The following is a 19,939-nucleotide window of genomic DNA, read 5'->3' as shown; positions in this document are numbered from 1 at the left end:
GCCCGGAGTGTGATGTATTGGAGTTAACAGCGTTCTGAAATCAATGAGCTTTTCAGGGTGAGATGCTCATAAACAGGAACTTGAGTGTTGGAAAAAAATGATAAAGGAGAGGTGACATTGGCGATGAGGAAAGAAATGACTTTGAGGGACAATGAGGGGATTTCTGGGACGCCAAGGGGATAGCTTTACTTGAAGAAGAGAGCAAAGATGAACGTTTTCAAGGTCTCGATTTTTTTATAAGAGTTTGAACTGAACGGTACGTTTGCAATAATCATGCTGAAATTTATAAATTAATGATAAGAACAACAAGGTGAGAGGTCAGAAAAATAAATCGGATAACTTCTATAAAATGTTATTGCGTCTTTCAAATTCTTCAGAGGTGTAGAAAATTGGTATCGCATCATGTTTAGAAGTTTTTTATTTTTATGTTTAGCTGCTATAGTTTATGCTAGATCTGTTCCAGATACTGACTATGAATACGAAGACGACTGTGAGCAAAACTTAATCTAAGTTATTAATTTTTTTTTTTTTTTTTGTAGTTGCAACAACATGTTTTGGACTTTCATGTCCTTTCAATACAGTAAGATGTAAAAAACATGTTCAAACTGAAAATTATCGCCGTATCCATGTGGAAATAAATTGTTTGGATGAGTATGGTAAGTTTTACCATTCGTTTTTTTCTATAATTATTGTCTGTTTTATTGTTTTTGTTATTAGAAAAGAGGCTGAACTCTCATATCAAACACAAAAGATATTTCGGAGGTAGATTTTTTCATCATGATACTTATGCATCACCTGTATCATCCGGTTGTTCTACCTGTGGTTATGCTGCATATAATACGAGATCTGAACATGTGTCCAATAAAAATACTAATAAGCAGATTACGTACGAAAAATAATTTTTTTGTTTAGTGTGGTAAATATAACAATCTGTCTATTGCAATAAAAGTCTATTAGTTATTAAAAATAAGATGGAAATGTTTGTAGTTATTGAGTATTAACAATTAATAAATAAACAACTCAGTAATTATCAAGTTATTTCATTTAATACAAAGTTGTGATAAGATAAATTCAAACTATTTTGAAAGCAAGTAACGTTCAAATTGCATCATGATGAATAATTCGACCAATTACAGGCGAGGAGTTATAAAAAAATTTAAATTTAAATTATACTCCTATTACTTAATAGTTTTATTTTCATGAAAAAAACATAGCTTTATTTATACCTCTAAAGCCGCCACTATCATTTTAAGATAGCTACTTTACCGCGACTGAAAGCTATTACTTTATAATGAAAACTCGGGCAGCAATGCGTTTTTTTTAAACTTCTTCTACTTAATTTTTTTTTCGTTTCTTTGTGCGTTGATTTTCTTTTTTTGGGAAAGTAAGAATGCGTATTTAAAAAAGTTTTCTATCTAAAACCGCCTACAAAATGATAATGAATTCTTTGTGAATCACCATATTAACATGTTTGTTACTTTCACGTATTTGATCTTCGATCCCTTCAAGTGGTTTCTATCGGGATTCACTTTCACCGCTTTCAGGAGTAATATATTGCACCCCAGCTTTTTTATCTCACCATGACCTAAAAACAAATTGTGCAATTTTTCAAAGTCTGGGAAAATTCGCAGAACCTTCTTCCGTAATAATATTGATCAACAGTTTTGAGGGAGTAGACGTCATTGTGAGAATGAGGGATGAGATGAACATTAATTTTCTCAGGATTCACCGGATGAAAAGCCTGAAACAGATTCCGGGAATTTTATAGTTAATAACTGATTGCAGGCATGCAGCGAATCTGAATCATTCTGTTCCGTAGCAGCACGAGAGAAAGACAATCAATGGTTAGATAAGCTATCCCTTCCTGGCACGTTGGAATGCCGTTGATTTTGATGTTTTGTTTTTAATAAGAGTACTTTTTTTTACTTCATTTATTTTAATGCAATATTTTTACAATGGCTAAGATTATTATTTAGTTTTTAGCAACTCTAATGATGAATGTACGAATTTGAATAGGATTCAAAGCTGCACTGAGATCACCATCTATAGTCTCAGACTTCTTATTAACAATTTTGCCTTTTTTGGTGTTCCAAGCGTATTTTTCTTTAGTTTCAAATTCGTCGAGCCACTGGTTTGCACCTAAAGTGGTTTCTCTCATTTCAGTAATCTCGAAAAGTGTGAATAAGCCCTGAAATAAAACATTTCTACATTAAAAACTTAATTAAATGCAGTTTTACCTTAAGATCAGCAGTCACAGCTTTGGACAAGTTGTCATCTTCACCCTTTTCTAAGATGTGTTCTAATCTCAAAATATAAGTATCTTCTCTCCAGGGTTCGAGGGTCAAAATGTGAACGTTATCTTGGAGGGTATTTTGAAGACCTTCGAACTAAATTCAAGTAGGTTTAAATGAAAATTTGAAGAAAACTCACGTTGAAATTGAGAGCGTTTTGAATCTTGTCTAGTGTTAGATCTTCGGAAGATGCGTCACCGACTAGGACTAGAGGAGTCAACAGTTTCTTCAATGCAAGTTCTCGTTCTAGAGCTGCCGTGGATTTACCATCAGCAACATTAGAGTCGGTTGAACCAATGATTAAATAGTGTTGACCTCGGGCAACGACTCCTTGGTCAAATTCTTTTTCATTCAGGCTTTCACCAACACCTTTAGCGTCATCTTTAAGAAGTCTTCTATGCACCTATTGCAAATGTTTTTGAGTAAAATGATTCACAGAAGAAAAACCTTACCATCAATTCAAGAACACCATTTTGCAAACTGGAACCTCCTTGAGCTCTATCGTTTAGTACTGCAACTTCCAAGTTCTGAGTTTCATCTTTGATTACAATTTTTGAAGTAACTGGATAATAGTTACTAGTAACGGGTTCAACACTTGAGTCGTACTCATAATCGGAGCGTTTGTTTAGTCGTCTTTTGATCATTTCGCGACCGTTAGAGTCTGTGTAGAATACTTCACCATTATCGAAATTTTTAACTGTAAATCTGCTGACGATTTCCCGGCCAATTTTCTTGTCATCATCTCTGTATGTAAAAAATCAGTTCAAATGTCAATGTTTCATTTATATTTACACTTCAATAGGACCTACAAGCCAGTCAAATTCAATGTAGTTATTATCGGCTCCTTTGTAAACACGAATAATTTGTGTAATCCAATCGTTAAATTCCTGGCGAACTTCATCGACATAAGTACCAGTGGTTGAAGTGACTTTAACAGAATCTGCGATTTTGGTTGGTTCATTGTGAAGTGGCCGGAAGATGTAAGCTCCAGAAGCAATATTGTCTTCTCCGTTGTTGTCACCATTAAAACCTTCATAGTAGATGAACTCTTGTGTTATCTCTAAAGTTTTTCCGTTAGTAGTCACCGATTTCAAGAGACCAGTTGAGTCGTCAATTTCAAAACCAGTGGTCTAAAATTGTTGTTAAAGTTCCAATTTTTAGGAAAGGAGTAATCTTACATCAGTTCCAAATCTCACTCTAGGAGTTGTCTTAAGAGAAATAGACTTCGCGTCAGTTTTTTCAACGACGTACAATTTTAGTCCAAATCCTGGCAATTCTTCAGCAACAAAAACCAGCTCTTTAGGCTGAGGGGTTCCGAAGTTTGAATCAAAGTAACTGAAAGAGGAGATACTGTCTAGAAGTTCGGTAGACACTTCACCTGCAAATTTAAACACTCAAAATCAATCTGACTCGTTGTGAAAATTACCGTCGGGTCCTGTAACAGTGTAGGTACCATCAGGTACAGGCAAACGCACGTAATAAGTAACGGGGCGCTCGAGAGGATTGTAAAGACTCACAACAAAACGATCAGAGTTAGTAGCGTCACAAACACTTGTATTCGTAAGAAGACAAGTATGAAGATTCAGATTAATATCAGAAGCATCATCTTTTTTGAGTAGGTTCCTAAAACCCTGTTAAAGTAACAAACGAACAAATATTTGATAACGTACGTAACAATACTGTTAAGTCCGGGTTCTGCGTTCTTGATACCCTTTGTCAAAAGTCTAACATAATCGTTAACTACTGCTTGTTTGGCAGTACCAGTAATAGCATCGTGGTGCTGAAAAACTCCAATTGCTTGTCGCATTAGATTTAGCTCGTCATTATGGTCATCGCCATTAACTTTAGCGAATGAAGCGAGTTGTTTCGCTGCCTGTAGAATGTTGTTGGTGGTTCTTTCAAGACGTTTGGAATTGGGACGTGACGTAAAGTAACCTGTCCAAAAGGTATGAGCTCCTGAAGCATACGGAAAAAAGTCATCTTCTTTAACAGTAAATTCAACATTGTTTGCTTCAGCAGCGTCGTGAACAGCTTGAAGATAGCAGGAAGGAGTTGAATAAAATACATTGAGTTGTTCGTGGTTCTCAAAACCGCTGCAAACATCTTTGATTAATGGCACAAGTAATCTTAGCTCTTACGCTATAAGTTTATCCATGTTATTGTAGTTTCTCTCAGCTGATTGATACTGGAAATCACCACCCATTGTTATAATAATATTGTTCGTTTTGTAGTAACCTGCCACATCTAACATTTTTTTGCCAAAATCATCGACTTTTTTTGGAATGTTATAGTCGGGACTTTTGGTATCATCTACAAGCACTTCGTCTCCACATTGGATATCAAAGCAAAAACCGCTAGGTGCGTGATAATGCTCTGTGAAAATGTTAGTAAAGATGTTGGAGTTATTCAAGTTAGCACTTCCTTTCCAAACGACTTCTAAGTCCTTATTTTTTTTTCTTGTATTACGGTCATTGTAGTCAATTCTTGCGAAGAAGACGGCGTCAAAGCCGAATTGGGCGAAAATTGAAGCTTGCTCGCGACTGTGACCGAAAGGATCGATTTGCCAACCGATTTTTGGAATGCCGCATTTTCCAACGGTGTCATTCATTGTTCTTGAATTGAAAGGTTAAAAAAGTTTAATTTAGAAAGTGGGATTTACCTGATACCGTAAGTAAATTGATCGATTGTTGATTGGTAATTTACAGAAGCTTCGTCATTCATAGACCATGCAGCATTGAGAATTTCAATTTGGCCATTGTTGACCAATTCAGTAAACTCTTCTCTGATAGAGTCAGGTTGCCGTTGCCACCATTTCCAGAAGAAAGCCGTTTCCACTTGAACAAATCTAGATTAGAAGCGGAGATATTAGATTATTCTTAATTCACACCATAAAAGTATCATTTTTTATCTTAGTTTTCAAGTTTTAAATTTTTACCGTCTATTAGGATCCGCTTGGAGCGCTTCCACGGTTGAAGAAATAACATACTGGGCTCCAGCTTTATGAATTTCGCCGTGACCTATAACGAATTTGTTAAATTTTTAGAAAAAATAAACAAAATTAAGACGGACTTCCATAAAAGTATTGATCTACAGTTTTCAGCCAACCTACGTCATCATGGGAATGAGGGATGAGGTGAACATTGATTTTGTTCGGATCAACAGAATGGCAAGCCTAAAACAGATTGTGCAAATTTGTAGGAAATAATCGATTGAAATAAAAGTATGGTTTAAAAAAACGAAATGTTGATTTAACAAACCTGACAACTTGGAGCTTCTTCGCGCTTGATGGGAGTTGAATATCCCCCAGCGAAGATAGTTGTTATCAGAAATACAGTTTTATACATGTCGCGTTTCATTATGAAATGACAATGTTTAGGTGATGAGGGAACTCTAATGAATCTTTTTTTTTGAGTATTTGAAAAGATAACATTAAGAGTTTGTTGCTATCCTAGAGATACAGTTGATTGGGATAGTGTTAAAAATTTCAAATATAAATGAATGTTATCACATTAACAACACCACGTAAATGTTCAAATGGGAGATTGTTCAGTGTTGATTAATACTAACAAAAAGAAAACTTTTGAAGCTTTATCTTTATCTTCCTTATTTTTCACCCGATTTGAATGGACTAGATCTCAAATTTAATCGTTTTAAAAGGGCTTTATTCTATTTTTAAATAAAACGAGTAATAAGTATCTCATTATTGCAGTTATTTATTTTAAATTAATCATGTTACACTGGCCAATATCAATTAGTTTTTAGAGACTTTAATGATAAATGTACGAATCTGAGTCGGATTCAAAGCGACACTAAAATCGTCATCTTTCAAACCATTCTCAAATTTCTTGTTAGTAATTTTGCCTTTTTTTGTTTTCCAAACATATTTTTCTTTGGCTTCAAATTCGTTCAACAATTGGTTAGCACCCAAAGTGGTTTCGTTCATTTCAGTTATCTCAAAAAGTGTGAATAAACCCTAAAACATTTCTAAGTTAGGAATAAAATTAAAATGCCGTTTTACCTTAAGATCAGCTGTTACAGCTTGGGACAAATTATCATCTTCACCATTTTCTAGAATGTGTTCCAATCTGAGAATATAAGCGTCTTCTTTCCAAGGTTCCAGAGTCAAAATATGAACATTATCGGGGAGAGTACTTTGGAGACCTTCGAACTAAATTGAAGTTGATTTAAGTCAGCAATTTGAAAAAAACTCACATTAAAATTGAGTGCGCTTTGAATCTTGTCTAGTGTTAGATCTTCTGAAGATACGTCACCGACTAGTACAAGAGGAGTCAACAATTTCTTCAATGCTAGTTCTCGTTCTAGAGCCACTGTTGATTTACCATCTTCTACATTAGAGTCGGCTGAACCAACGATTAAATAATGTTGACCTCTGGCAACGACTCCTTGGTCAAACTCAATGTCGTTAAGACCTTCACCTACACCTTTAGCGTCATCCTTAAGAAGTCTTCTATGCACCTATGACAACCATTGATGAGTAAAATAACTTACATCGAGGACGATTTACCATTAACTCAATAACACCATTTTGCAAACTGGAACCGCCTTGAGCTCTATCATTCAGTACCGCCACCTCTAGGTTCTGATTTTCATCTTTAATTACAATTTTTGAAGTAACAGGATAGTAGTTGCTAGCTACAGGTTCAACAGTAGAGTCGTACTCATAATCATAGCGCTTGTTTAATTGTCTTTTGATCATTTCGCGACCGTTGGCGTCAGTGTAAAATGCTTCACCATTATCAAAGTCTTTGACAGTAAATCTGCTGACTATTTCGCGTCCAATGCCATTGTTCTCGTCTCTGCATGTAAAAAAATAGTTAGAGGTCAGTACTGTATAACCTCATCTCATCGGTGTCACTAGAATTTGAACAAATTTACCCCATATGTGTTTATGTTATCTTGGTTTGCCCTCTCAGTACCTCTAATTCGAGGTACGAAATTGTGGGCGTTCAATTATGTGTTTGCATAGCTGTTTTAAAGATAACGCATTTTATTTGTTCAGCAAGAACCAAATCGCCTGCAGCGATGCAAGTTTAGCCTATAATTTGCAAAAACACTCCAATGGAAAGATGTGATTTATAAGGGCCGTATCAGAGAGCATACTTTGTCGGAATTTTAATTTTATATAATAGATACTTACATTTCAATTGGACCTACAAGCCAATCAAATTCGATGTAATTATTATCCGCCTCTTTGTAAACACGAATAATTTGTGTAATCCAATCATTAAACTCCTGGCGAACTTCATCGACAAGAGAACCGGTGGTTGAAGTAACTTTAACAACATCGGCGACTTTGGTTGGATCGTTGTGAAGTGGGCGGAAGATATAAGCTCCAGAAGCAATATTGTCTTCTCCGTTGTTGTCACCGTTGAAACCTTCATAGTAAATGAACTCTTGTGTTATCTCTACGGTTTTTCCGTTAGTAGTCACCGATTTCAAGAGACCAGTTGAGTCGTCAATTTCAAAACCAGTGGTCTAAAATTGTTGTTTTAGTTTCAATTTTTAGGAAAGGAGTAATCTTACATCAGTTCCAAATCTCACTCTAGGAGTTGTCTTAACAGAAACAGACTTTGAGTCAGTTTTTTCAACGACGTACAATCTTAGTCCAAATCCTGGCAAATCTTCAGCAGCAAAAACAAGCTCTTTAGATTGAGGAGTTCCAAAGTTTGAATCGAAGTAACTGAAAGAAGAGATGCTGTCTATAAGATCGGCAAACACTTCACCTGCAAATTTAAACATTCACTAACAATCTGAGTTTTCGTGAAAACTACCATCTGGTCCGGTAACAGTGTAAGTACCATCAGGTACAGGCAAACGTACGTAGTGGGTGACGGGGCGCTCCAGAGGATTGTAAACACTCACAACAAACCGTCCAGTGTCAGTACCGTCACAAACACTTGTATTCGTAAGAAGACAAGTATGAAGATTCAGATTAATATCAGAAGCATCATCCTTTTTGAGTAAGTTTCTATAAACATGTTAAAGTCAGTAGTAAAGAACGAAAGAAATATTTGGTTACCTACGTCACAATCACGTTAAGTGTAGGTTCTGCATTTTTGATACCCTTTGTCAAAAGTCTGGCATAATCTTTAGACACAGCTTGTTTAGCAGTACCAGTAATAGCATCATGGTGTTGCAAAATTCCTATTGCTTGTCTCATCAAATTTAAATCGTCATTATGGTCATCGCCGTTAACTTTAGCGAATGCAGCGAGTTGTTTTGCCGCTTGTAAGATATTGTTGGTGGTTCTTTCAAATCGTTTGGCATTGGGGCGAGAGGTAAAGTAACCAGTCCAATAGTTGTGGGCTCCTGAGCCATATGGAAAGAAGTCATCTTCTTTAACAGTAAACTCGACATTGTTAGTTTCAGCGGCGCTATTAACAGCTTGAATATAACACGATGGAGTTGAGTAGATAACATTGATTTGCTCATGGCCTTCAAAGCCCCTGGAAACATATCTGTCGTTTGGTACTCAAAGAGTTGTATCTCTTACGCTATGAGTTTGTCCATATTGACAAAATTTTTCTCAGCTGCTTGATACTGGAAGTCACTACCCATTGGAATGAGGACGTTGTTGGTTTTGTAGTAGGCCGCCAGCTCTTGAATTTTTTTACCAAAATCATCGACTTTTCTTGGGATGTTGTAGTCAGGACTCATGGGATCATCTACAAGAACTTCGTCTCCACATTGGATATCAAAGCAAAATCCACCAGGTGCGCCGTAACCCTCTGGAAAAACACTCGTGAAGATATTGGAGCTGTCCGAGTTAGCACTTCCTTTCCAAATGACCTCCATGTTCTTGTCTTGTCGTCTTTTATCTAAGTCGTTGTAATCAATTCTTGCAAAGAAGACGCCGTCGAAGCCTAATTGGGCGAAAATGGAAGCTTGTTCGCGACTGTGGCCGAAAGGATCGATTTGCCAGCCGATTCTTGGAATGCCACATTTTCCAACAGTGTCGTCGATTGTTCTAAAGTATAGGAAGTTTTACAACGTTTTATTTTAATTGCTAGAGAGTTGTACCTGAGACCGTAAGTAAACTGATCGATGGTCGATTGGTAATTTGTCGCAGCCTCATCGTTCATAGACCACGCAGCATTGATAATTTCAAGTTGACCATTGTTGACTAACTTCACAAAGTCTTCTCTGATGGAATCGGGTTGATGTTCCCACCATTTCCAAAAAAACGCAGTCTCCACTTGAACGAATCTAGATTAGAAACAAATATTTTATTTAATCTTAAGTTTCAAGTGGTATTAAGTTTCCACCTTCTGTCAGGATCCGCTTTAAGCGCTTCTACAGTTGAAGAAATAATATACTGAACTCCAGCTTTTTGAATGTCGCTCTGACCTAAAATAAATTTGTTAAATTTTTTGAAATATGAAATTAAAATTAAAACATACTTCCATAATAATATTGATCAACAGTTTTGAGCCAACCTACGTCATCATGAGAATGAGGAATGAGATGAACATTAATTTTGTTAGGATCTACAGGATGGCAGGACTGAAAAAAAAATACGCAAATTTTGTCTAGATTGGTTATCAACCGAATTAAATTATACACATTAAAAAAAAAAACAAAAAGCTGAGCTAACATACCTGACAACCCGCAGCTTCATCGCGTTTGATAGGGGTTGAATATCCCCCAGCGAAGACAAGTGCTAACACAAGTAAAACTTTAATCATGTTGTGTATAACTATGAAATGACAATATTTAGGTGATGAAGGAAGTTTTTGATTCAAGTACTGCAGGAGATAACATTGAAAATTTATTTGTTGCTATCCCAAATATAAATTTGTTTTGGATGTTTAAAAAAAAAATGGAAACATACGAGGTTTATCGCACTCGAGTAATAACGTCTTAAATTACACGTTAGTAACACGTAAAAACCCAAATTAAATATTGTTAGGTGTTTACTAATATTTCGACTTTTGTAAAACAAAGCTCTAGGCCGATCAATCACAGACATGGATTGAGTTGAAAAAAATTAGAAAGTTAATTATATTTTACTGCTAATAAAACTATTAAAATTAAACTATTTTCATCACAATAATTAATCTATTGACATGAAAATAGTGTCTCATATTATAAAACAGATTTTAGAAAATTTATAGTTGTAACAGCAATGCAATAACTTCAGTTCGGACAAAATATACAGTTAAGTCCCTCACTTTTTTGCTCTATTGTTTTGCTCCGCCTACTTCGCCCTATCATAATTAGTTCGAAATGGAGGTTCAAAATTGTAAAAATGCAGCGAATCAGAATGTCTTTTTTAAGACAATCAATGTTTAAAAATAATTGTTGGCTAGGTACTTTCTGGCAATGTAATAAAAATATGTAGTAGCAGATATCACTTTATTTTATTTATTCATTTATTTTACACGGTCAATATTAATTAGTTTTTAGAAACTTTAATGATAAATGTACGAATTTGAATGGGATTCAAAGCGACACTGAGATCTGCATCTCTCAAAGTACTCTCAGATTTCTTGTTAGCAATTTTTCCTTTTTTGGTGTTCCAAGTGTATTTTTCTTTAGTTTCAAATTCGTCCAGCCACTGGTTTGCACCCAAAGTGGTTTCTCTAACTTCAGTAATCTCAAAAAGTGTGAATAGACCCTAAAATAAAACATTTATAAGTTAAGAACTAAATTAAATGAAGTTTTACCTTAAGATCGGCAGTCACAGCTTGGGACAAGTTGTCATCTTCACCATTCTCCAGGATGTGTTCTAATCTCAGAATATAAGAATCTTCTTTCCATGGTTCGAGAGTTAAAATGTGAACGTTATCGGGAAGGGTACTTTGGAGACCTTCGAACTAAACTCAAATAGATTTAAGAGACAATTTAAAAAAAAACTTACGTTGAAATTGAGAGCGCTTTGAATCTTGTCTAGTGTTAGATCTTCGGAAGATGCGTCACCGACTAGGACTAGAGGAGTTAACAGCTTCTTCAACGCTAGTTCTCGTTCTTGAGCCGCTGTAGATTTACCATCTTCTACATTAGAGTCAGCTGAACCAACGATTAAATAGTGTTGACCTCTGGCAACGACTCCTTGGTCAAACTCAACATCGTTAAGACTTTCACCCACACCTTTGGCGTCATCTTTAAGAAGTCGTCTATGCACCTATTTACAACAGTTGTTGAGTAAATCTACAACGCCGTTGACTTACCATCAATTCAATAACACCATTTTGCAAACTGGCACCGCCTTGAGCTCTGTCGTTTAGTACAGCCACTTCCAAATTTTGGTTTTCATCTTTGATTGAAATTTTCGAAGTAACGGGATAGTAGTTACTAGCCACGGGTTCAACAGTGGAATCGTACTCATAATCGTAGCGTTTGTTTAATTGTCTTTTAATTATTTCGCGACCATTGGAGTCTGTGTAGAAAGCTTCACCATTATCAAAGTCTTTTACGGTAAATCTACTGACAATTTCGCGGCCAATGCCATTACCCTCATCTCTGTATGTACAAAATTAGTTAATTTGTCAATATTTCTTTATTACTCACACTTCAATGGGACCTACAAGCCAATCAAATTCGATGTAGTTATTATCGACTCCTTTGTAAACACGAATAATTTGTGTAACCCAATCGTTAAATTCTTGGCGAACTTCATCGACAAGAGTACCGGTGGTTGAAGTAACTTTAACAGAATCGGCGATTTTGGTTGGATCATTGTGAAGTGGGCGGAAAATGTAAGCTCCAGAAGCAATATTGTCTTCTCCGTTGTTGTCACCATTGAAACCTTCATAGTAGATGAACTCTTGTGTTATCTCTACGGTTTTTCCGTTGGTAGTCACCGATTTCAAGAGACCAGTTGAGTCGTCAATTTCAAAACCAGTGGTCTAAAATTGTTATTTTAGTTTCAATTTTTAGGAGAGGAGTAATCTTACATCAGTTCCAAATCTCACTCTAGGAGTTGTCTTAACAGAAACAGACTTTGAGTCAGTTTTTTCAACGACGTACAATCTTAGTCCAAATCCTGGCAAATCTTCAGCAGCAAAAACAAGCTCTTTAGATTGAGGAGTTCCAAAGTTTGAATCGAAGTAACTGAAAGAAGAGATGCTGTCTACAAGATCGGCAGAAACTTCACCTGCAAATTTAAACAGTCACTAACAATCTGAGTCTTCGTGAAAACTACCATCGGGTCCGGTAACAGTGTAAGTACCATCAGGTACAGGCAAACGTACGTAGTGGGTGACTGGGCGTTCAAGAGGATTGTAAACACTCACAACAAAACGTCCAGAGTCAGTACCGTCACAAACACTTGTATTCGTAAGAAGGCAAGTATGAAGATTCAGATTAATATCAGAACCATCATCTTTTTTGAGTAGGTTTCTAAAAACATGCTAAAGTAACAAATGAAAGACAAATTTGATAACCTACGTTACAATCACGTTGAGTGCAGGTTCGGCTTTGTTGATACTCTTTGTCAAAAGTCTAGAATAGTCATTAGCCACTGCTTGTTTGGCAGTGCCAGTAATGGCGTCGTGGTGTTGCAAAATTCCAACTGCTTGTCTCATAAGATTCAGGTCGTCGTCGTGGTCATCACCGTTAACTTTAGCGAATGAAGCGAGTTGTTTTGCAGCCTGTAGAATGTTGTTGGTGGTTCTTTCAAATCGTTTAGCATTGGGGCGTGACGTAAAGTAACCAGTCCAATAGTTGTGGGCTCCCGAACCATATGGGAAGAAGTCGTCTTCTTTAACAGTAAAGTCGACATTATTAGCTGCAGCGGCGTCGTTAACAGCTTGAATATAGCACGAAGGAGTTGAGTATATTATATTAATTTCTTCATTGCCTTCAAAACCCCTGAAAACGTTTCTTAGTTAAAAACTCAAAAAATTTAAACTCTTACGCTATGAGTTTATCCATGTTGTTGTAGTTTTTCTCGGCTGATTGGTACTGGAAGTCTCCACCCATTGGAATAAGAATATTGTTGGTTCTGTAGTACGCTGATAGTTCTTTCATTCTATTGCCAAAATCTTCAACTTTTCTTGGAACATTGTAGTCAGGGCTCATTGTATCATCCACAAGAACTTCGTCTCCACATTCAATGTCAAAGCAAAAGCCGGAAGGCGGATAATAAAACTCCGGGAAAACATTGGTGAAGATGTTGGAGCTGTCTGAGTTAGCACTTCCTTTCCAAATGACCTCCATATCCTTGTTTTGATTTCTTGTATTGCGATCGTTGTAATCAATTCTGGCGAAGAAGACGCCGTCGAAGCCTAATTGGGCGAAAATAGAAGCTTGCTCGCGGCTGTGGCCAAAGGGATCGATTTGCCAGCCGATTCTTGGAATGCCACATTTTCCGACGGTGTCATTGATTGTTCTAAAGTTGTAAAATTAAACTCATTTTAGTTTTAAGTTTAAAACAGTGGGGATACCTTAGACCGTAAGTAAACTGATCGATAGTCGATTGGTAATTTGTAGCAGCTTCGTCGTTCATAGACCACGCAGCATTGATAATTTCAAGTTGACCATTGTTGACCAACTCAACAAATTCTTCTTTGATAGAGTCAGGTTGACGTTGCCACCATTTCCAGAAAAAGGCTGTCTCAACTTGAACAAACCTAGATTAGAAAAGACGTGACCGATTATCCAAACACTTGATGAAATGTTAAGTTTTCACCTTCTGTCAGGATCTGCTTTGAGCGCCTCCACTGTTGAAGAAATAATATACTGAACACCAGCTTTTTGAATTTCACCGTGACCTAAAATGAGATAATTGAATTTTATGAAAAAAAAAAAACAAAACCAAAACGTACTTCCATAAAAGTATTGATCTACAGTCTTCAGCCAACCTACGTCATCATGAGAATGAGGGATGAGATGAACATTAATTTTGTTAGGATCTACAGGATGGCAGACCTATATCGTAAATTTTGTAGTTAATAACAGATTGAACTAAAGAGTAAACGTACCTTGCAACTTTCCGCTTCTTCGCGTCTGATGGGGGTTGAATATCCCCCTGCGAAGACAAGTGTTAACACAAATAAACCTTTAATCATGTCGTGTTTTACAATGAAATGACAATGTTAGTTCCTGAGGGAACTCTTAAGAGTCATTGTTTCGAGTACCTTAGAAGATAACATAGAAATCTTGTTGCTATTGTATTGACAAATTTAGGAAAAAAAGATAACAATAAAAATAGATTATTAATGGTTAATATAGGCAATTTTGATTCAGCAACTGATTCTAATTTAGTTTTTTGTCCAACATCAATCAAGCTGCCCTATTTTCTTGACAGGGTCAATTTTTTTTCGGATCTAGAGGATATTTTAGTAAATTTTGCGTGATGTTTCCTAATCGCATCAAACGCAAAGTTTGGATTACAAAAGATAAACGAAATTAAATTCGATTAAAACTTCGCCTCATGAAAACACAATTTGTCATATCCAACAACTGCGTGGGCTATTTTCAAGTTTGAAAATTATGGCACTTTGAAGCAAAACCGACTAACATTCCAAATTTAACTGGTAATTGGATCCGAAAGGGACAACAAAGTGCTTAAACTTTAAACAGAATTGAAGGAGATACTCAAATTTACCACTTGGTAACAAATCGATTGGAAATCAATAATATTCTCAAGTACTGATTGTTTTCCGATTACATTTTTTATTGACAAACTGTCGGTCTCAAATATCAGGTTTGTTGTTGTAGCAACAAAATCAGCTCGTGCAGAGATCAATATCTCTTTTAACTGATGGAAAATGTAAATTTTTATCGACTTAACGTCCATCAAGTTCAGCTGTAGCGTTTTAAATGTTTATGTAATATTGAACTCGTGTAGCATATGCCAGGGGCGGAAAAACCAAATTTATCATTGTCGTGCTGGATTCCAATTTTCGGAATCAATTCATAAACGTTTTCAATTTTGAAACAGTTTGCTGTATTTCTGCATGCACTGACAGTGAAATGCACAGTTCCATTAAACTAGCTATAAATTTCTAAAATCGCAACTTGCTGTGCTGGTCTCGTTGTAAACACATTTATGGAAGGAAATGTGCGGAAATTAACAATTTATGGTTTATCTAGGAATCCATTTTGTGCCATCTTCGCAACTGTGTCTTTTGTAACATGAATAATTTTACTAGATATAGCTTTCCAACGCAATTTCCAACTGTTTCAATAGCAGAGAGTGGCGGGTCGTAAAGGTGGCGGCACACACGTCGCACTAAATAATTCATATTTCATGAAATTCGCCATTAAATCCATTGATCTTGCTTGTTCGAAGTTGGAAATGCTACGTTTAAGGGAAGTTCGGTGTTGGCAAAGTCCACCATCCACGAACTCTCCACAATGCCATTGTAATCACTTTAAGGAACTTTACTTTGCATATTGTGGCATTACCTTGATGGCAATTTGAATTCTTGGAAATTATAAGAGGGCTAATGGAAAAGGAATGACGGGAAACTCATATTTAATCAAACGCTTTAATTAAATAAAGTAAAAAGTACAGCAAAAGTCACTAATGATGTTGCAGAGATGAGCTCAGCAGAGTTGCCGCCATTATTGTCATCATCTTTATTGCTATCTTGCTTTCCTCCAGCGTTATTTTTGTCAGTTGTAATAATGAAAGTTCGAATCTGCATCGGATTAAGTGTTATTTTCAAAGTTTCTAGGTTCAAATCGTCAGCTAAACGTTCGTTTGCACCCAAAGTAGTTTCCTTAATGTCGGTAATGTTAAATCCGACAAAGAGGTTCTGAAACAATAGTAATAAGTTTAGAGAAAGAGGAATGTTAATTCAATAGTTTTGACCTACATTGAGATCCACTGCGACCGGTTTCGACAATTCTTTGTCTTCGTTGTTCTCCAAGAAATGCTCCAAACGTAGAATATAACTATCAGTCCACGGTTCCAATGTTAAAATGTGAACATTATTGGGCAATGATCCAGTTAACCCTTCAAACTATTGTACTATTAAAATTACATGTAGTAAAAAACATGACGAAACGTTACCTGAAAGTTTATATTTTTATTAAGATTATCTAGAGTTAGATCTTTAGAAGTCGCATCAGCGATTAAGATCCAAGGGGCTAGCAATTTTTTTTGGGCAAGATCACGTTCAAAAGCTGCACTCGATATCCCTGGAAATAATCGTGAAGTAGAAGACCAAGTTGCAAAATTAATTCTTACCAGCATCATTGGATTCTGTACTGCCAAAGGTTAGGAAATGTTGGCCTCTTGCATAGAGACCTCTTCCAAACTGAACTTCATTCAAAACTTCGTCCACACCTAAAGAGTCATCGCGTGTTAATCTTCTATGAACCATCAACTCTATGCTTCCATCGGAAAGACTGCTACCGCCTTGAGCGCGGTCATTCAAAATCGCCACTTCTAACTTCTTTGTTTCATCTTTAATTACTATTTTTGAGGTTATTGGATAATAGTTGCTCGTAACGGGATATTCTGAAGCATTATATTGGTAATCGGACCGCGAATTTAATATTCTTGGAATTTGCTCTCTGCCGTTGGAATCGGTGTAAAAGATGGCGTCATTGTTAAAGTCTTTCACGACAAATTTTGTGATAACTTCTTTACCTGTTCCTGATTTTGGACTGGAAAAATTTCGTTAATGATGAAATTAATCTAAATAAAAAAAACAAATAGGTACTATTGCAGGTCTCCAACAAGCCAGTCAAACTCTATATAAGGTTCATCATTGTCTTTGTACACTCGAATAATTTGAGTGACTTCGTCAGAGATGACTTGCAGTACTTCGTCCACTAAATTTCCTCTGACAAATTTTGTACTGGAAAATTTCTCTGTTAGAGGTTGAGCTTCATTTGAAGAAGGCCTGAACAAATACGCTCCAGATGATGTAGTTGAATAGTATAAGAATTCCTGCGTGATGGTTTCAGTAACTCCTCGAAGAGTTACAGAATTTAATTTACCAGTGGTCGTATCAATGGTAAAACCATTAGTCTAAAAATGTCGTCTCATAACATTAAAAATTTTAACGAAAGCACAAACCTCAGTTCCAAATGAAGAATCCTTTGCTGTTATATCCTCGAATACCTTGTACTCATTTCCACTAACTTTTTGAACGTGGTAGAGTTTGATGCCCAACGGCGGTAGATCTCTGGCTGCAAAAATTAACTCTTTTTTGCTAATTTGACTTGCCAAAGTAACATAATCAAATGCATGAATGGGGTCAAAAATGTCGAATTTCTCTTCACCATCGGGACCAGTTATCTTATAATTCTCTCCATCAACTGGAAGTCGCACGTAATGCGTTACAGTTTGACTCAGAGGGTTTTGTACAGCGACCAAGAAACTGTCCTTCTGGGAATTAGCACAGACGCTGATGTTGGCCAATAAACAACTCGAGAAGCTCGCGGCGATGTTTTGTCCGTCATCTTTTGTCAGAAGATCTCTACATCCAAAAATAAACAAAAAATTATTGTAAAATCTGGACTTACATAATTATGGCACTAGCAGCTATTTCAGCTTGTTGTATGCCATTGTACAACATTCTGTCGTAGTCATCAGCAACTGCTTGTTTAGCAGTACCAGTGATAGCATCGTGGTGTTGAACAACACCCATCGCTTGTCTCAAATCCAAAGTGTACGAATCGTACTCATTGTTGTTAATTCTGGAAAAAGTAGTCAACTGCTTAAGACTCTGAAGAATGTTGTTACTAGTTCTTTCGAATCTTTTTGAGGTGGGTCGCGAGGTAAAGTAACCAGTCCAGTAACGATCTGATTGTGAAGCATAAGGGAAAAAGTCATCGATTTTTTCTTCTAATATTAGCGACTTGTTTGCTACATATTCTTGAACTGCCTGGATGTAACAAGAAGGTGTTGAATAGAACACGTTGTAGGTGTCGTGGTTTTCAAAACCTCTAAAACAATGAATCATTCTCATTATTTTAGATTAAATAAATTACGTTTAACTTGATTAGTCGGTCCATATTTTCGAAGTTTCTCTCGGCTTGTTGATAGGTAAAGTCACTGCCCATTGGCATCATAATATTTGGAGTCTGGTAGTATTTTCTGTAACCATCTAAAATAAAAGCAAATTTTTGCACCTGCAATAACACCAAACTCGTTACAAAAGTAGGTAAGCATTGAAATTTTTACTTTTGATTCCAAGTTAGCGTCGTTGATAGAATCTCCAACCAAGACATCAAAATGGAACCCTGGCTCATCGACGTAAAAATCCGGGAACATGCTTGTAAACAGTTTGGAATTATCTACCAACAGATGTTATTTCAAGACAAACAGAGTCAGCACCTTACCTAAATTATTGCTCGTTTTCCAAATAAAATCTAAGCTTTTGTTCGCTATCCTTCGAGCTTTATCTCTGTAATCAATCCTCCCAACAACCATACCTTCAAATCCAAACTGCTTCAACAAGGAAGCGTGTTCTCGACTGTGCCCAAATGGGTCGATTTGCCAACCAATTTTGGGAGTACCGCATTCTCCTATCGTATGCTTTAGGATTCTAAAACCCCAAGTAAATTGATCAATGGTTGACTGGTAGTTTGTGGCTGCTTCATCGTTCATGGACCATGCTCCATTGATAATTTCCAGTTGGCCTCTGTTGACTAGGTCTATAACATCTTGTCGTATTTCTTCGGACTGTTTTAGCCACCATTTATAGAAAAACGCGCTCTCAACTTGAATGAATCTTTAAAACAAGAAGTTGATTGTTGCTAGAAAAAGTTTGCGACTTACTTTCTGTCAGGATTTGCTTTGAGAGCTTCAACCGTGGAGCTTATGATGTATTGAACTCCAGCATCAGCCTGGCTTGTTAAGTCTGCGTAAAAAAGTAGGTAACCAAAAAAATGTATAGACGATGCTGTTGTCCAATGATATTTCACACTTGATTGTAAGAAATTTGAAAAATTATCTAATCTATATCTGATAATAGTGTACCAGAGAATTGAATCATCTTTTATCTACACATTCTGTCATATTCTCAAAACACTTGACTGTACCAGCAATTATCATTTACATGATAACAGGAGTATGAAATAATGAATATTGATTTTTGTTGGTTTTACTGTAGTTACTTACGTTTACTCTCATCACCATAATAATACTCTGTGAACGTTCTTAACCACCCGACATCATCATGAGAATGTGGAACTAAATGAACATTGATTTTTCCATCCACTAATTGATGACACGACTGCAATAATATTGTTAAAAAGGGTAGATGTAAATAATTAAATAATGTAATTTTTTTACCCGACATGATGATGGCTCCTTAGGTTGAAGAGGTGTGGATTCCACAGCAAATAAATTGAAAGCCAAGAAAAGTATAGCTAGAGTATAGCACAGCATGTTTCGTGAAGTAAATGATAAAAAACTGCAATAAAGTTTAGAACTATTGCTAGATTAGTCTGAAACTCTTATCTAGCATTTACATTTTAGCGGATTTCACAGGAGATAAAATATCTGGTTTTATTTCTTTGTTCGAATTGAAAATATGTATTTTTAGATACCTACCGGATGTAGAATGGTTTTGAGAACCTAATATTATTTATTATTAAAATTAAATTATTATTTACTTGTAAAAACCGAGTTTTGTAAATTTACAGCAAAACTTTAAATGTGAAACTTATGAAGTACTCTAATCATTCTGACATTAAGGAGCAGTAATTCAAATTTATTT

General features: G+C 36.1%; 5 protein-coding genes across 5 annotated transcripts; 1 reads left to right on the top strand and 4 right to left on the bottom strand.

The window, feature by feature from the left end:
* The first annotated feature begins 354 nt into the window (after positions 1 to 354).
* Positions 355 to 1,030, top strand: LOC148179314 (uncharacterized). The gene is made up of 3 exons (XM_088029890.1): positions 355 to 490; positions 540 to 656; positions 718 to 1,030. The coding sequence occupies exons 1-3, from the start codon at positions 403 to 405 to the stop codon at positions 897 to 899; spliced, it is 387 nt and encodes a 128-aa protein (XP_087886016.1). The 5' UTR covers positions 355 to 402; the 3' UTR covers positions 900 to 1,030.
* Positions 1,031 to 1,903: 873 nt separating this feature from the next.
* LOC148179313 (lysosomal alpha-mannosidase-like) lies at positions 1,904 to 5,707 on the bottom strand. Its single transcript, XM_088029863.1, has 13 exons — positions 5,549 to 5,707; positions 5,361 to 5,463; positions 5,227 to 5,308; positions 4,951 to 5,136; positions 4,430 to 4,903; positions 3,962 to 4,384; positions 3,718 to 3,914; positions 3,470 to 3,669; positions 3,084 to 3,421; positions 2,744 to 3,035; positions 2,431 to 2,694; positions 2,238 to 2,387; positions 1,904 to 2,188 (listed from the first exon to the last, which is right to left on the bottom strand). Exons 1-13 carry the CDS (start codon positions 5,645 to 5,647, stop codon positions 1,973 to 1,975), a joined length of 3,024 nt encoding a protein of 1,007 aa, XP_087885989.1. The 5' UTR covers positions 5,648 to 5,707; the 3' UTR covers positions 1,904 to 1,972.
* A 325-nt stretch (positions 5,708 to 6,032) lies between these two features.
* LOC148179312 (lysosomal alpha-mannosidase-like) lies at positions 6,033 to 10,003 on the bottom strand. Its single transcript, XM_088029865.1, has 13 exons — positions 9,911 to 10,003; positions 9,713 to 9,815; positions 9,578 to 9,659; positions 9,333 to 9,518; positions 8,806 to 9,279; positions 8,336 to 8,758; positions 8,084 to 8,280; positions 7,836 to 8,035; positions 7,450 to 7,787; positions 6,817 to 7,108; positions 6,504 to 6,767; positions 6,310 to 6,459; positions 6,033 to 6,264 (listed from the first exon to the last, which is right to left on the bottom strand). The coding sequence occupies exons 1-13, from the start codon at positions 9,995 to 9,997 to the stop codon at positions 6,043 to 6,045; spliced, it is 3,018 nt and encodes a 1,005-aa protein (XP_087885991.1). The 5' UTR covers positions 9,998 to 10,003; the 3' UTR covers positions 6,033 to 6,042.
* A 650-nt stretch (positions 10,004 to 10,653) lies between these two features.
* LOC148179311 (lysosomal alpha-mannosidase-like) lies at positions 10,654 to 14,361 on the bottom strand. The gene is made up of 13 exons (XM_088029864.1): positions 14,237 to 14,361; positions 14,081 to 14,183; positions 13,945 to 14,026; positions 13,700 to 13,885; positions 13,171 to 13,644; positions 12,702 to 13,124; positions 12,457 to 12,653; positions 12,209 to 12,408; positions 11,823 to 12,160; positions 11,483 to 11,774; positions 11,173 to 11,436; positions 10,979 to 11,128; positions 10,654 to 10,929 (listed from the first exon to the last, which is right to left on the bottom strand). Exons 1-13 carry the CDS (start codon positions 14,321 to 14,323, stop codon positions 10,708 to 10,710), a joined length of 3,018 nt encoding a protein of 1,005 aa, XP_087885990.1. The 5' UTR covers positions 14,324 to 14,361; the 3' UTR covers positions 10,654 to 10,707.
* Positions 14,362 to 15,729: 1,368 nt separating this feature from the next.
* Positions 15,730 to 19,646, bottom strand: LOC148179310 (lysosomal alpha-mannosidase-like). The gene is made up of 13 exons (XM_088029861.1): positions 19,513 to 19,646; positions 19,339 to 19,453; positions 18,997 to 19,078; positions 18,558 to 18,949; positions 18,400 to 18,512; positions 18,214 to 18,347; positions 17,739 to 18,161; positions 17,290 to 17,692; positions 16,931 to 17,241; positions 16,453 to 16,874; positions 16,276 to 16,403; positions 16,079 to 16,225; positions 15,730 to 16,018 (listed from the first exon to the last, which is right to left on the bottom strand). The coding sequence occupies exons 1-13, from the start codon at positions 19,606 to 19,608 to the stop codon at positions 15,749 to 15,751; spliced, it is 3,036 nt and encodes a 1,011-aa protein (XP_087885987.1). The 5' UTR covers positions 19,609 to 19,646; the 3' UTR covers positions 15,730 to 15,748.
* Positions 19,647 to 19,939: the final 293 nt, after the last annotated feature.

The sequence above is a fragment of the Gnatocerus cornutus genome, chromosome 2, assembly GCF_029298725.1.
Source record: "Gnatocerus cornutus isolate USDA-ARS CGAHR chromosome 2, icGnaCorn1.1, whole genome shotgun sequence".
NCBI lineage: Eukaryota > Metazoa > Arthropoda > Insecta > Coleoptera > Tenebrionidae > Gnatocerus > Gnatocerus cornutus.
The sequence above is the reverse complement of the archived record's forward strand: the minus strand, read 5'-3'. Positions and strand labels throughout refer to the sequence as shown.